Here is a 17,336-nt window from a genome sequence, read left to right as displayed (position 1 = left end):
GATGACTGATTAACAGTAGCTACAGATAACTGTTAGCAGCTTGAAAGAGTTGCCGCTTTTGTTACTACTCTGTTTCCCCAAAAATAAGACCAGGTCTTATATTAAGGTTTGCTCCAAAAGACGCATTAGGGTTTATGTTCAGGGAATGTTATCCTGAAAAATCATGCTAGGGCTTATTTTCCGGTTAGGTCTTATTTTCGGGGAAACATGATTGTTTAACTAGACTGTTGGCTTTCCTCTACAGAAAGTGTATACAGCTTCATGCCTTTGACTCTCAGAACCTAGTTTGGGGAGACAAAAATTTCTAACTATCCCTAAAACACAAACCCTCCTTTCCCATGATTTTGGTCAAAATAAAAGGAAAGGCAGAACTTTATGGTCTTCCTGTATAGCTCTTACCCCCGAAACCACCATTAATAACTTAGGCAGTGACAGGAAAACGTTGTATGTTCTGAGGGTCCATTATGCACTGAAGTTTCATAAATTACCTTGTATAGCTTATATAGTGGTAATTGAATGACGGAATGATGTACAGTGTGGCATCAGTAAGAACTTTGTAAGAGAAAGTTGTTTCTGATGGAGACAGAAGTTGAGAACATAAATAAAATTTAACTTGGTGATTGCTGTTTTGCAAGGTATTAGTCTAATGTAGTTTAAGTTTTTTGTCTAGAGTATTGGTTTTCAGACAGAGGGCTTGGGATTCATTAGCAGGTTAGTGATTAGAACAAAAATGGGAAGAAGACCTTAAAGGCTTAACTGTCTCACAGATGTTGAATTGAGGGTAAATTTCAATACCTTTGTTGCTATAATTTTCTATTTGTAGAATGTGTATGTCATTATCAGATTGGATAAAACCTCAACTAAGAGATTTTTAAAAATCCTTTACTAAGGTTATAAAACTTTAATAACTTAAAATAATCCTTTTTCTTGTGAATCAACTTACACAGAAATATAAAGTTAATGTAATTATTTGTTTTATTTTGACTAGACGTTTACAGTCGCTAATTAAAAATATTACACTTAGAAGAACAAAGACAAGCAAAATTAAAGGAAAACCTGTTTTGGAGTTACCAGAGCGTAAAGTATTTATTCAGCACATTACACTTTCAGAAGAAGAGAGAAAGATTTATCAGTCTGTGAAAAATGAAGGCAGAGATACTATTGGAAGGTATGGCGAAAGAAAACCATTTTAGAAAATAATTTTTATTTTGTTTGTTTCCCAGTTAACTGAATAGTCTTTGTAAGATATGTTAGCATTAAAGTCTGAAGTATACTGAAAGATAATTTGCTTCTTTAACTATATTTAAACTACTTTTTACAAATTAATAGTTGAAGTGGATGAATTAATATCATAACTTACCAGGTAAGTAATTTCTTAAGTTAGGAAAAAAATTTAAAGTTTACATGAAATGGCAAGTTCTGAATTTCTAGTCAGAACACCTTGCTTGCTTCTCCATTCCTGGCTCTGTGTCGTGTGAGTAGATAAAAACATTGAGAGAAGTATGTGTATAGAGAGAAAGTAGACCTATTAAGGCCCAAGACTTTGGGGACTGTCCACATTCAAGAAGTCAGAAAGTAAAAGCCACTTGGAGGACGTTCTATCTAGTTGAGAAGTATGAAGAAAGAGAAGTCTGTTACATAATCCAGGCAAGACAACATCATCAAGATAGAGGAAATGGCCAGTAGTGTCCAGTGGCGCAGACAGTTAGAAAAGGCCATTATATTTGGTGATTTCCGAAGTTACCCGTGTAACTCTCAGAATAGTTTCCCCAGAATAATGAGGTGGGGAGCCAAATTGTGGGACTAAGGGGATTGCAAAGAAGTAGCAGCTGTAGGGGTAGACCATTTTTCACAAACTTTGTGAAAGGAAGAAGAGTGAGACTGGTAGACGGGATCTATAGTTGGTTGCTGGATCAGTTATTTGATAGTTTTATTTGAGTAACTGCCTTAAAAGGAAGAGAACATGGAAGAGATTACAGATGCAAAAGAGAATAAAGCAAATTGGAGAAAAATGAAGCCTGGGTGGTGGTAAATAATATCGAGTACCATCAATGAAATATGAGGTGGATATGTATGAGACGGGGAAGCTGAGGAAGGAATGACAGCAATCATAAAAAGGTGTGGTTTTTAGAGAGGAAGAGAGACTGCACTCCTGGACACATGTAGAAGTTAAGTCAGGATGACTTTCCACCAACACTTGGAAATCTGGGAATAGACGTTGAGGGAGTAAATGAAAGGGATTGGGGATTGGTAGGAGGTGAGAAAGTGTAGTCCAAGCCAGAGCATGTTTGAGGTGAATGCCCATAGGAACCAGAATGAGTCGGAGACCAGTGAAGGCAGAACAGGGCTGAGAAAACAGGGGAATCTTAAAAACATAAGAACTTCAGTGAGTTACAAAGTAGCTTTAATAGGAATTAGAGCTATTGAGAAGGATTGTTCTGAGCAAGAGTTTTCAAAGCAGAGATTTCAAAGCAAAGAGGCACAGAGCAGTTGGTAATTTGTATTGTGTCACACAGCTAGTGAATGACAGAGCTGGGATTTAAACTCAGGCAGTTTGGTTCCAGAGCTTATAAGTTTAGCCTTTATATTATATTGCCTATTCTTCCATTCTTGACTATTTACAAGTATTAGTTTCCATAGTACTCCTATTACTTAAACCAGCAGATACATAATTATATCACTTCCGACAGGCTAGGCAGTATTCTGCCTGCTGTGCATCTATTAACTTTATAATACAACAGCCCTAGGAGGTGTGTATCCTGACTATGCTACTGTTTTTATGGCTTAGGAAGCTCAAGATGGAGTTGAAGAAACCTGCCCAAGCTTTCATAGTTAAGTTGGCAGAATCAGGTGTGAACTCAGTCTAGTTCTAGAATCTGCTATACCCATTAGGCTAAATTTCCTCTATTGCCTTAATACTTAAATATCAGATTAACGTGGTGTGTAATTTTGGATCACCCATTCTTCTTCAGAACCTGTATCATCATAGTTCTACTGTATTCTATGTTGAATGTTTCTGTGGAAAACCCTGATTTTATTTTACATTTTTCTTTAAAGTCCAGCAATTTGATCAGGACCTCTCTTTATTGATTTTTTTCCCCTGGAATATGTACCATTTAAATCTGTGGCTTCCAGGCCTTCCCTCCGTCCCCCACTTTCCAGGAAAGTTTTCTTTAAATATTGTTTTCTGTTCCTTTATTTCTCTCTGCGTAAGTTAGATGTTCTTTGTCCATAGGTAGTATTTTACTCTGATCCTTTACATTTTTCTGTTTAATTTTGCTTTTCTCAATCTTGTGTCCCACACTCTTGCCATTTTTTTTATCAGTGGCAAGTCTCTTTTTATACTGATTTTAGTGTGGCTTTCATTTCTCTGATGGTTCACTTTCCTCTTTCACACTCTTGAGCCGTACTAGCTCCGCTTTCATTTCTGTTGTTTTGCCATACATACCTTTTCAAAGCTCTTTGTCTCTTTTTTAAGCTACTGGATTTTTTTTTTAGGAGGAATTGTTTTACTGAGTGGTATTAAATCATGGCAGTATCCTTGGTCATAATTTTTATCTGCTTTGTGGCTACATTTTTCTCCTGAGTTGTCTTTTACTGCCATTTGTTCCCTCTTGCTCTTTGCTGCTGATGACTTCTGTTTGAATGTCTTGAGTTCTTTCTGGACTAACTGTTATCAAGAGATTCTTATGTAGGGGTTGGGGTCTTAGCTGTGCCCCAGACTAGCAGGAAACATCCCTATTTAGTTAGGACTCAGGGTTACATGTGAGTTCTTTCAGGTTTTGCTTCTGCTGCTATAACAGAGACCAGAAGCTTTAAGAGTCCATACAACGTGGAATGCTGTGCCCATACTTTTCTGAAAACAGGTCTGTGTGTTTACTTATTCAGCGTGTCTGCCGGCCTTATTGGAGTAGAACTTGTCCGGGGAAGTTTAAACCACCAGTCATATACCCTGGTTTTGTTTTCTGCACATAAGACATTCTCCCTTCAGGGGCTTGCCATCTGTTTTGAAGAACTGTACTCTAGAAGGTCTGTTCTGAGATCTGCAGTCATATCTTTTGGCGTCTTCCTATCTGAGTTTAATTGCAATTGACAGCCATTTCTGATACATTTTGTTTTATCGTTACAAGTCTTTCCTGGTTTCATTAAAGATAAAAGTTCGCTTTTCTGTTTTTCATTCTTGTTTTGAGGTGATTTCCAGAGAAGAGAACAATGTCATTTTTATTTCAGTTTTAGAATAGGAAATATTATTACAATATGTAACATTTTGTAATATTAACATTTTTACCTTTAGGTATTTTAATGAAGGGACTGTCCTTGCACACTATGCAGATGTCCTGGGTCTTTTGCTTAGATTGCGGCAGATTTGTTGTCATACTCATCTCCTTACAAATGCAGTGTCTTCTAGTGGTCCGTCAGGTAGGTAAATGTGATTGGTTTACACCATTATATTTGTTAGAGATATTTAAATCAGAATGAGAAATTTTTCATATGGTTTAAATTTAGTTTGCTATTTGTCAAATAGACATTGCTTTTAGTGTAAGACTCAACTGGGAATATACCCAAATATCTCTTACGAATAAAAATGGGATATTAATGAAGTCTTCTAGAATTTCCATTAATAGATACACTTAGACGAAAGGTCAAATTGGATCTACCTTTTATTCTGTGGTAGTGCATGCAGATCGTGTTATAATGATGCTTCTGTGTAAAGTATATTATGTGGGCTGGCTGCTATTTTAGCTTCTGATTTTTTCTTAAAATTTCAAATTTAAACCATGCTTTGTACCTATGGTAGAAAAAGACTAAAGATGACCCAAGCAAAACTTTTTCCTGTGTAAGGAAGATTAACTTGTCTAGTCACACTACAAATTTTGCTCTGAAATTAATTTTTCAGCTTTTTCTCTAGGAAATGATACACCTGAAGAACTACGAAAGAAGTTAATAAGGAAGATGAAGTTAATACTGAGCTCAGGGTCTGATGAAGAATGTGCAATTTGCTTGGATTCTCTAACGGTTCCTGTTATAACACACTGTGCACATGTCTTCTGTAAACCCTGTATTTGCCAAGTCATTCAGAACGAGCAGGTTGGTTTTACGCGTAGTGCAGATTCAGTGTTTGGTGGAGTGATTCACCACTCCAGTCCTGAGTGGAGGGAAAACTCAAGTCCAGAGGAAGAAAGAGTTTAGCACTTGGATTTGCTAATGTACCTTTCATGGTCAGTTATATCAGTATTTTAATGGGGGATATATTTTTTACAATTAAGCCCTTTTAACCTAAAAGGATACTGTATTTTTGGATGTTTCACTGTCAATATGCTAGTTCTAATGTTGACATCATCGCTGTCCAATAAATAGATCGATAATGTGGGACACAAAGGTAATTTAAAATTTTCTATTAGAAACATGAAGTTAACTCTTATATTGTTATTTCTCCAGTATAGCTAAAATACAAAAATTATTTATTTTTTCCTGTGTAAATGAGCTTTTGTTATACCAGCAGCCCTAGTGATTGAGGATGCCCTCAGCCAGTGAACCCCTCCTAGACTGGCAGGGGTCAGGGGTCAGGGGCACGGGAAACGGCCCATGCTGTATGGCAGGGACTCATGAGTTGGGGTCACCTCCTCACTCATGCCCTGGCAGGGTCTCTGCTGCCCGCAGTGGGCGGTACCTGAAATACCATGAGGGAGGCGAGGGGGTAAGACAGGCTGGTGCTTGAGGGATACAAAAGGAGTCAGACCACAGCTGCAGTGTCCTGGCGGAAAGGCACGTCTGAGTGTGCAGCTTCAGTGTGTCTTGGAGCTGGGGCAAATCCCCTTTCCCCACCCCCTATCCCCACCCTTCCACTCCTCACTGTGGAGGAGGCAGTCTTCCACGTGGGGTGCCGGGGACCAGGGGTGCGTGGGCTGAGGCCTGGAGGGCAGGAAGACCCAGCTCCTTCTGCCAGAGACCAAACATTTAGGCACTCCTAGGGCAAGACTGGGGGAGCGGGTTACAGGGACTGCGACAATTTGGGGTCAGTGTTCTGGGAGCCCCAAAGATAGGTTGGGCTTTGCATTTTGGGAAACGGCGGCCTGTTTCGTTTGGAAGTTGCTGACAGGCGATGGATGCTATGTCCTTGCTTTGGCCAGTCCTGTCCCCTCAGAAACAGCCAATTGGCCATGAGTTCTTCCCAGAAATGTCCTTTCTCCTAGGAGCAGAATGTCTGGCTGAGGGAGCTGCTCTGGAAGGCAGAGCGGGAAGCCCAGCCCTGGGATGGAGTGTGGAGCGCCTGGAGCTCCAGCTGCAGCTGCGAGTTGTGTGTGGGGGAGGGGGGCCTGGAGCCCCTCCAGCCACCCCACAAAGGCCTTCCCTCCTGTGGAGGTGGAGGCTGGGCCCCCAGGGTGCCCATCATCCATTGGGGCAGGACACCTCTGGGGTTCATCTGATGGTGGGGGTCACCTGGGGCGGGGTCCACGAGCCCACCAGGCAGTCAAGGGAGCTCACATCAGTGGCCCCTTTCCCGTGGAGAGGACAGGGAGGGACAGGACGCAGCCAAGTCATGCCGTGCTTTGAGCATTTAAACGGAAGAGAAGCGGCTCTGATGTTCCTCCACCGCCCCCTCGCCAAAGTCCATGGCCTCATGGCCCGCTGTCAGGTGCCCAGGGTCTGGGGGGGGGGGGTCACAGTTGTAGGAAGCAGAGGCCGGCGTTAGCTGCTTGATGGCGCTGCGGCCAGGGGGCACGGGCTCCAAACTTCCATGCCCGCGGCGGCAGGCCGGTTCCTGCAGGCAGTAGGCGCTGGCGGAGGAGACGCCGAATTGGAACCACACTGGGCCCCGCGCGGGGGCCAGAGTCGCGGGCGCACCGCACCTCCTCCGGGGTGGTACACAAGTTATTAATGAGATACTTCCTGTGATCTCTTTCAACGTAAATGTCCCAAATCCAGTGGTATTATACACTTCCAACACATCTAATTTGGCTTTGCCACGTTCAAGGGCTTAGTTGCTGCATGTGGCTGTCGGCTATGGTGTTGGTTAAGGTAGGCCTAGATGCTTATGTAGGGTAGAATTTTTTGAAGTGGAATCGTCCTTTAAGCAGTCCTTCAACTGAGGTAGAATTTTTAAAAACATTTTTGATATGTAATATACATATAGAAAAAAGCGCACACGTGATTGTGCAGCTCAGTGAATTATGAAGCAAACACGGCCACGTAACTACTGCCTGCAGCAACTTGCGACCCGCCCGTCATTCCCCTTCGCCCTCTTTAAAGGTAACCTCACCGCACTGTCATCTCACATTGCTTCAGTCTCAGAGTCCTTTTTATTACAATAGTATTTGGTCTGTAGTTATTTAAGAGACAATCTTATTTTATTATCATGAAACCTGATAGGATATGAGGATCTAGGAGGATCCTCATTAAGGAGGACATTTTTTTTGCTTCTAAATAGTTCCAACTAGTATGCTATATTGTAGTTAGGGTCAAGAAACGGTTACTCGTGGTTTCTTTACTTGTCTGCAAATAGTACAATGTTCATTATTTCAAGCTCTTGCTACAACTCAAGATCACATACTTTTGCTCTTTTTCACCTAATCCCACTTTACCACGTTAGAACATTGTATCTTTCTGAAGTTCAGTATGTACACATTTATCTCAAATGGATGCATTTAATTAAAGGTTTAATAAATTGTTAGCTATTAGAGAATTTACATTGCTTTTTAGAAATTTCAGACAAATTTGTGTGTCTGGTCCTCTGATAAGTGTCAGTCATACTTTGTTCTTTCTTATATAGCCACATGCTAAATGCCCTTTATGCAGAAATGATATACATGGAGATAATTTATTAGAATGTCCTCCAGAAGACTTGGCATGTGACACTGAGAAAAAGTCTAACACAGAATGGACATCCAGTTCAAAGGTAAATACAGATACACGGATATTTGAGTATTTGTTTTATGCTTATATAAAGAAATACCATGTGTGAAAATAATTATGCTTTTAAAATTCTGTCATTTGAATATTATACTCTGTTGGTATTTATTGGCTTTTTATCTAGTGGTGAATTTCACAGGAAAGAGAAAGTTTTCAGATGATGATCGTATTCTTTCAGTCTTAATTTTAAAAAATTAGTGGTCTTTTTCCAATTTTAGGGAAGTAACAAGGTGGCAGCAGCTTTCTCTTCATACTAGAAAAAAAATTGGATGTAGTTTGCCAATTCAAAATGGCATCTAATGGCTGTCCTAATTTTTTTCAGATTAATGCCTTAATGCATGCATTGATTGACTTAAGAAAGAAGAACCCCAACATAAAAAGTTTAGTTGTTTCTCAGTTTACGACGTTTCTGTCTTTAATAGAAACACCACTCAGGTAAGTTCAGCAGTGTTTCTCACTTTGAAAGGATTTTTATATGTGTTTTTTGATTTGGATAGCAAGAAATATTTATGCTTTATCAGTTTTATCCATTTCACTATCTAAAATAACAATCGAGTCACAATGATGAATATTTTCTGGGAGTATGGGATTTTAAAGATCAAGTTATGAAAATATCTGAAAAGAATTGACTGTGGGGTCTGACATATTAGTAGACGGTTTGTAAATGTTTGTCAAAATAAATGAGTGAAAGAATTGGTTAGAGGAAGACATGGTAATTACTTAACATGTTTTTGTAGTATAGGAAGTGTTACTTGTCTTTTGTCTCATCCATTAGAGCGTCTGGATTTGTGTTTACTCGTTTGGATGGTTCAATGGCCCAAAAGAAAAGAGTTGAATCGATTCAGTGTTTTCAAAACACTGAAGCAGGATCTCCAACTATAATGCTTCTGTCCTTAAAAGCAGGAGGTGTTGGTTTGAATCTTTCTGCAGCTTCTCGAGTATTTTTAATGGATCCAGTAAGTAGTTTTATAGACTTTGTGGTATGTTATTACTTCTTTTTTTTAAAAAAAAAAAGAACAGAAACTATTTAGTTAATACCTTCATATAATTGATTGTGTTATAATTGATTGTGAAAATTCCTTAGGCAAGCTTTAGAAATAGATAACTTGCTAAATGTGTATCAAGGGCTTTCTCTTAAGTGCTTTCCATATATGAAATGAAATTCTCATAAATCGCTCAGAGGTGGATCTTATGATCCCTATTTTTCAGGTGAGGAAACAAGCACAGAGAAGTAAATAACTTGCCCAACATCACACAGCTAGTAGTAACATGCAAACCAGGATCAGAGTCCTTACGTACTGCGCTTTTCTGCTTCTCTTTTAAATACAGAATAAGCTTCTATTAACTGTAATGTTTTAAGGGTAGTTGTTTCATTCATTTGTCCGACATATGTATAATGAGATCTGCTTTGTGTCAGGGACTCTTACACGCCTTGGGAATCTGGTCTAAACAAGATACGAAAGTAGTACCTCATGGTGCTGATGGTTTCAAGCTTTAATGTGCAAAAGAATTAGGTAAATGTAATTTCTGGCCTCTTGTTCCAGAGGTTGAGGCATCTGGAATGAAACACAGGAGGCTCCATTTTTATATAGACCATAGGTGATTCAGGTACAAGTGGTCAGCATCACAGTTTTAGAAACAAGACCATTAATGGAATGTTTGGGGTGGGTTTTTGTGTCTGCTACGTGCTGTCACTCGTGGTTGTGTAATACAGGCCTGCGGTACGGTGAGAGCTAAACTTTAACTGTGCTCACCAAAGTCTGTGACCTGGAGCTGCACCCACGTAGCAGCCCTTTTTTGTGATTGCACATGGGAGCTGCTTTGGGCAGGAGGCACTCTCGACTAACTCAGTCTGGAATTTGCTTTGGGTCCTGCTTGGCTAGAGACTACCCTGAGCTGTTCTGTGCATTCACAGGTTTAAGACTTGTTGTTTTAGCTTATTGTCTAACAATTAGAAAATTCATAACAAAGACATTTTACTGAGACACAAATTTGAGTCATTCTGGTTAGGCTATCCTTGATGCAAGTACCTGTTTCGTGGCTTTTTCCCTCCCCTGAGGGTAACTTTCCGAGTAAGATTACAACCAGAGCCATGTGTCAGTATTCAGGGGTTTCACATTAATGTCATGGATGGCCATGGGCTGTTGTGTTTTCTTGCCTTGCTTGGTTCTGTGGATGTAATAGTTTTAAATCTTTGCTGGAGTTTTAGTATTTTATGGTTATTATTAAAAATATTCATTGTCACTACAGATAGTTACATACTCACTAACCTGATGAAAATCCTAGAAGCTGATTTTTGGAACAGATTCCCAAATGATTGTCTTCTTTGGTTATAATCTTAGTACTTGATAAGAGTATGTTAATACCAAATAAAGTAATTTAGTTAGTATTATAAAGTTGACCAGAGACTAAAACTCTTTAGCATAGTTTTAAAAAACATATAGAATGTTTTAGCAATTTTGTAGTAAGTTGGTTGAATATTTCGAGCTTTCACATATTGTTTCTAACTTTAAAACAAAAGCCAGGTCCCAGAATAATAAGATTGAATAAGAAAAATTTGCTCTTGAAAATCTTTTACCATGTTGTATAAGAGTTAAGATTTATTTTGATGTTCCATTATGAGTTTTGCTTCTTTCATCACTCATGTGAGAATGGGAGCTATCAGTTTCATACTGTCATGAGATAGATTTGACTCCTGTCATCATGCTAGATGTATTATTGCCAGCCCACCATAAGGTTCCTAGAAAAATACAGACAACAGAAAGGAACATTTTACCTGGATTCTTGGTGTAATGGTTTCAAAATGTGTCCAATTGTGAAATACAAAATAGTCACAAAATAATGATTATCTGTCAGTATTAGAAAATTATAAGCTGAGTATGTCTTTAAATCTAATTTATATATCAAAAATAATCCCAAACTCAAATTATAGCAAGTTAATGTTAATAGTAAAATCTGTTTTTCCCTTGGTCTCAAGGGGACTTGAAAAAGAAAGAAGAAAATAACAGCCTAAATATAAATTATACTATACACTTACCTACATATGGGTTTATAATTTTGTTTCTATTTCCAGGTGGTACTTTGCTGTATGAATGTTCCTTGTCTACAAAACACCGTTTTCAGCTTCAAGAAACATCCCATAGTTTAAATTTAAAATTTAACAATCCTACCCTGACAGTTCGTATTATTTCAAAATCACTTGACTTTTCTTTCTAGAGTGAAGAACTCTGTATCTTTTTGCTTATTCTTCCCTTTTCATTGCTTCATTGTTTTATTCTTTACTTTAAAGACTGTTCCTGTGATTAATGCCTAGTTAGCTAATGTTACTTTTTTTTTTATTAAACTTTATTGGGGTGACAATGGTTAGTAAAGTTACATAGGTTTCAAGTGTACAATTCTGTAATACATCATCTATATATCACATTATGTCTTCACCACCCAGAGTCAGTTCTCCTTCCATCAACGCATGTTTGCTCCCTTTTACCCTCATCTACTACTCTCCCCGCCCCACCGTCTGGTAAACACTATACTATTGTCTGTGTCTATGAGTTTTTGTTTCTTTGTTTTGTTAGGCCTGGAATCCAGCTGCTGAAGATCAGTGCTTTGACAGATGCCATAGACTTGGCCAGAAGCAAGAGGTTATCATCACAAAAGTGAGTTTTTTAAGCCGTCTCGTTTAAAATTAAGTTGGTAAAGGTTTTTAAGTTATACAAATAATGCATGAATATATTATTGTAAAAGACTGAAATAAAATTATGCAGAGCAAAATATGATCACCTTTATTCTCATTTTCAGAGACCATCAATAGTTTAACATACGATATTCAGAGTCCCTCTATGTTTACATACATTCATACTATGTGTACATCTCTTTTTAAAAATTTCATTTAAGGTAAATGGGATCATACTTTATTATTCTGCAACATGTTGTTTCCCCCTTAACAGTATATATTGGACTCTACCATATAAATATATTTAGATCAAACTTTTTTCCCTATTATGGTAAAATGGACATACCATAATAATTAAAATGTTTAAAAAGTATTTTTAAGTGTACAGTGCAGTGGTAGTAAGTCCATTCACAGTTGTGTAGTCACGACCCCCATCCAGCTCCAGAACTTTTTCATCTCACACTGAAACTCTGTGCCCATTGAACAATAACTCACCATTCCTGCCTTGCCCTAGTCCCGGCAACCACCCTTCTTCTACTTCCTGTCTCTGTGAATTTGACTACTCTGCAAGCCCATTCTTTTTAACACCTGCACGTAGATACATCATAATTTATTTAACATGACCAATTTATTTGCTAATAAAAACAGTGCCAAATGAGCATTATATTGCATGCATCTTTGTTTTTATACACAAGTATTTCTTCAGGGTAGCTTACGAAAACTAGAATTCTGAATTTAGAATTGTTGTTAGATAACTGCCAAGTTTTCGAAATAGGCTTAATGATGTATGAGAAGGATCTAACTTTATGCTTATGTGATGGTCAGAAAAGTGCCCCCTATAATAACTGGCATTTACCTAAGACCGTGAGCATATTTCACATATCTGTTGTCTGTGAATTGTTTATTTATATCTTTTGCCTACTTTTCAAAAAGTAGAGTTTCGAAAAGTACTCCTTTTCTTGACTTTAAATGGTTAAATGTTTTATTATGTATATTGGATATGGTTTATCCCAGGCTCTTGATTATCTTTGAACTTGATGTACTTTTTGTTGTGAGGTTTTAAAATTTTTATGATTTGAAACGTGTCAGCCTTTTTCTTTATATCATCTGGATTTTAAGGTCTTACTTAGAACAGAAAGCTTTATCTTCATGTTTTAAAAACAAATAGCCTGTATTTATTTCTGATTCTTTTGAAATATTTTGTCTTTTATGATTCATGATATGGTTCTAATTTTCTTTTTTCAAATGAGGAACCATTTGTTTCCTCACCATGTTTTTTGAAAAGTCCATCCTTTTTTTCTTCTTTAAAATGTCACTTTTATCATAAACCATTATATGGGACCTCTTTTCCTATTCCCAGGAGAGGATTACTGTTGTAATTACTATGGTTTTATAAAGTATGCTTTGATAATCTAGTAGAGCAAAATGCTCTCATTTCCCTTATTTTTGAAAATTGTATTGGTCTCATTATTATTATTTACTCTTGAATTGAACTTTGGATTTAGGTTACCAAACTTTATTTAAGAAATCTTATTCGGTATTTATTGAATTTATAATTGAGAACGGTCGTCTTTATAAATAAGTAGTGTTTCTACATAGGAACTTAGTCTCTCTCTCCATTTATTTAGGTCTTTTATGTATTTCAGTAACGTTTTATAAAACAACTTTCGATTTTACAGTAACTGGAGCCTCTTATACAGTGTTGAATAGCACTGTGGTGGTAATCATTCTTGACTTGTTACTATTTTTGTTGGGAATGCTTTGTTTTACATTAAGTATGTTCTTGAAAGTTTCTAGTAGATGCCTTTATAAGGTTGAGGACATACATTTTTTGGTTAATGACGATTTTCTTTTATCAGGAATAAATGTTCAATTTTATCAAATGCTTCTTAAGCATCTGTTGAGATGATCACTTTTCTTCTCTTTAGTTTTTTAATGTTATGAATAATACCAGATAAAGGCTCATTCTTACATTTCTGGGAAAATCTCATTTTGCTTTTTAAATATAATGATAAATTTATTTTGCTTGTATTCCAATTGCAGAGTTGCCTATAAAGTTTGCTTTTTTGTGTGTTGTTCTTACCTGATAATGGAGTTTTAGAGATGTAACTTACGTCCTTATGGCTATATTTTTTATAGAAGAAAAACATTGATGAGGGAAGTCACTGTTCATCTCTAGTTATTATATCAAGTTCTAAATATTCTCACTCTATGTTCAGGAAGGAAGGGGAGCTAAACGGTTTCTAGCAAATTATGGACCATTTTTGAAAGCTACATAAAACTATAATAGAAAGCAGATTCCTTTATAGTAGATCAACATTTTCATTGTCTCAAATTTTCATTTATTTATAGTAAAGATTTTTAAAGATTATGACCTAAAAAGTACTTAACCAATTTTTTTTTTCTTTTTAAAGTTTATTGTGAAGGACTCTGTTGAAGAAAATATGCTGAAAATACAAAACACAAAGAGAGAACTTGCAGCTGGAGCCTTTGGAACAAAAAAAACAAATGCTAACGAAATGAAACAAGCTAAAATTAATGAAATCAAAACTTTAATTGATTTATAATTTGTGGGATTTTGGTAAGGTTAGTTTGATCAGATATATCAGATAGTCTTGGAAATGAGAAAAGTTCAGTTTTAGAAATGAGATCTAGTGAGTATGTCTTCTAAATAGGGCATATTATTTTATATCAGTGAAGACGTATTACTGACACATAATCTCTTCTATATATGAACCTATTTTTAATGATACTTCAAATAGCAATAAGTTCTGTTTATACTGTGGCCTAAAATAATTTTTTGAGAAAAAAAGTTACTTTGTTATTCAACTTTTCATAGTATCTCTGCTGAGTATTTTCATATATCTTACAAGTACTCAGCTTTTTCATATTTCAAATATGGTCAAACCTTTTATACTTTTGACCAAGTAAAGAGTTGTTTTCTACGTTGGACACTTTTGGTTTTTCACCAAAGCCTCCCATTTGTGATGCAGTGGATTTAATAGTCCTTATAAATGATTACTATATACACAGACTATACAAGAGATTGATTTTATTGGACTTCCAAAACCATATTTGCATTCCAGAACCAAACCTTAACACGAAAGACTAAAGTCCAGGTTAGTAAGTTGTGTTTTTTCCCCCAGTTTCATTGAGATACAATTTACATAAGTGATTTGCAGTTTTATGTTCATGAAAAAAATGAGGGACTATGTTAGAGCACTGTTTTCTCCATGTTAGTCTGGTGGTACTATTATTCATTTTTAAATGTCACTCAATGTGTTAGTGTGTAAATACAGTCTGTGGGGCTGAGAGAGAACCAATTCTACGCAATTTGATTTGAATGTTTAAATTATGGAATTGCTGAATAGATATTTCTATATAGAGATAATTTTTATTTATGTAGGGTTTTTTTTAAATAACTTTATAAATTTTTATAATTCAGAAGACTACTATATGTGAGAGGTATGATATCTGGATGGAAGTTTGACTGGATAATCTCCAAAATCATTTTAACTCTCAAAGACATGTTAATCCTGAGTGGAAACATTTCTTTGTTATTATGTTTAGAATCAGAATTCGATTTTGGACCTTCAGTAATTCGTCCTTACATCTGTCTATAGAATTAATCATCTTTTTGTTACTTTTTTAATAATCAAGCAGTAGTTGCCACAGAATTCTAGATGATTCTTTCAGTCACATTTAAAACAAATAAGCTGTAATTTAGCAATCAGGTTAGGTAGTCAATGGTGTTTTTTCCTTAAGGGAATTTTTTTTAAGAAGAGATTAGTTACTGTAACAGGAGAAGCTTTATGTTTGATGATACAGACTTAAGAGCATCTTATATTTTACTTACAAGTGTTAGAAATGACTTGACTGAAAGCTGAGAGATTGGAAGGAATGTTGTGTGCTCGGGCACACGTCTATAAAGTATGGGCTAAGTCTGTCAACAGCTAAACCCTCCGCTCCCTGTGCCCTGTCTCTTGCTCCAAGGAAACTGGGTTAGATAGCAAGAATCTCTTCAGCAGCAGGTGAGGCAGAGAGGGCTGATGAAAAGGACCAGCAGAGCTTTCTGCAGGGATGAGTGTGGAATAATAACGTGGGGTCGGTCCACTAGCATTAGGAGCAACGGGGAAGTTCTTTACCTTGTAGGACTAGCGTTATGCGAAAAACCAGATTGATCAGAGTCTCATGAAATACAGTATGAAGGTTCTCTGTATACTAGTACTCCAGAGAGATTGAGTATAAAGTTTTCAGCAAAAAAACAACGCAACCCCTACTCTTCTTGCTTACAAAGGTAAAGCTTTGCAAACTCCCTGGAAAGGTGAAGACTTTGCTTGCTTCTTTACCGAAACATTTACAGACTTGTGTTTTTAAACACATTTATAATGATAAATTCGGCAAGTAAATTTAAAAAATCCTTTGTTTTTGTACAGTTGTATTAAGTGGCATTAAATAAAAAACAAATTTAATTCATTCTAAGAAAATGTATAAACCACTAGAATGAAAAGTTCACATTATGCTATGCTGTTAATTCTGTTTCATTATTATGTAGAATAATAGCATTAGAAATATCTTGAAGACATTGTATTCCCACTTGTTGTTCAAACTGAATTTTGTGGTTCAAATTGGATTTTGTTTTAAATTTAAAATCAATAAAGGTTTCAAAAATGTAGTAGCTTCCTCAATGCCATAATTTTAATGACTACTTTTTCTTTAAAGAAAATCTAATCTTTCATGTCACACTTCTATGAAGGTATCTATATTACATGTGTATATTTCATGTCTGCATTATATAATTACTTGATTTTTACTGACAGTACAGAAAAACTACTATGAGTAACAATAATTTACTCATATTCCTACCAACTTTTTTATTTTGCTCAATTTAACTGGTTGAATTTCTTCTTTAAAAATTAGAGTGTATGTAGTTTTAAATTTCATGTTAAATGTCTTGATCTTTTAAAACATTGGTTCCAATTATTTTATTTCTCATCTGCCTGAAAAAAAGTTGTGATAATACCTATGTGTAGTGGTATTACTAGATAACACACACTCTGCGCTGTAGATTTTGCTCTATTTACAGCTCTAGGATTGGAAATAGTTAATCAAGAAAATAACCTTCTGTTTATTATCAGTGAGTACCAATGAAATTATCCTTAGACAGTGTTTTTTTATTTTGTCAAAGGCACTGGTGTATTTTTTCTTAACTTTATTTATAGTACTTGCCAAAGTTTCATTCATAAGAATTTGGAAGATTCATTAAAAGCATGATGACAATTTTTATGTTCCGCTTATTAACAAGAACTTAAATACTTAAGTATATTAACTTTAAAATATGTGAAAAATATATAATGGACAGCTTTCCCTCATTTAATTCATCAGCAAGTATATAATAACCGTCCTTACAAGTTGTGCATTCTGGAATGTGGGATCTCATTTGTGTGGTACTTCTGAGTAAAAAGAGCCACAATACTAGTAGCTGTGAGTAATGAGTAGGATGCTTCCCTGCAGTGAAGTCTTCTTCAAAGGGTAAACTCGATTAGAAACCCACTGTAAGCAGATACAATGTTTTCTTTCAGGTTCATGTGTTACTGTGTTACATGTGTTACTGTGAGCAGTCTTCTACACAAACCCCATGACACGTTACTCGTTACTCGTTTTAAAGGGTAAATGATTTCTTATTCCCAATCAGATCTTTTGATGGTTAAAATGGGGTGTCTTTTTCTCCCTGTTCCAGCTCGCTGCCCAATAT

The 17,336-nt window shown here is 36.4% G+C and overlaps 1 protein-coding gene across 9 annotated transcripts in view; it reads left to right on the top strand.

The window, feature by feature from the left end:
* The window catches only part of HLTF (helicase like transcription factor), a 47,437-nt gene extending 31,170 nt beyond the window's left edge, over positions 1 to 16,267 (top strand). For 6 of the 9 annotated variants that reach the window (XM_081063887.1, XM_081063886.1, XM_081063884.1 and 3 more), the window contains 8 exons: positions 989 to 1,168; positions 4,295 to 4,419; positions 4,898 to 5,088; positions 7,772 to 7,897; positions 8,234 to 8,346; positions 8,687 to 8,867; positions 11,484 to 11,564; positions 13,996 to 16,255. In XM_081063887.1, the coding sequence (XP_080920013.1) occupies positions 989 to 1,168; positions 4,295 to 4,419; positions 4,898 to 5,088; positions 7,772 to 7,897; positions 8,234 to 8,346; positions 8,687 to 8,867; positions 11,484 to 11,564; positions 13,996 to 14,148 (1,150 nt within the window). In that variant the 3' untranslated portion in view covers positions 14,149 to 16,255. Of the gene's footprint in view, positions 1 to 988; positions 1,169 to 4,294; positions 4,420 to 4,897; positions 5,089 to 7,771; positions 7,898 to 8,233; positions 8,347 to 8,686; positions 8,868 to 11,483; positions 11,565 to 13,995 lie in introns of all 9 variants that reach the window. The other 3 variants (XM_081063889.1, XM_081063888.1, XM_081063885.1) reach the window with 1 other exon arrangement.
* Positions 16,268 to 17,336: the final 1,069 nt, after the last annotated feature.

The sequence above is a fragment of the Rhinolophus hipposideros genome, assembly GCF_964194185.1.
Source record: "Rhinolophus hipposideros genome assembly, chromosome: 2".
NCBI classification, from domain to species: Eukaryota; Metazoa; Chordata; class Mammalia; order Chiroptera; family Rhinolophidae; genus Rhinolophus; species Rhinolophus hipposideros.
The sequence above is the reverse complement of the archived record's forward strand: the minus strand, read 5'-3'. Positions and strand labels throughout refer to the sequence as shown.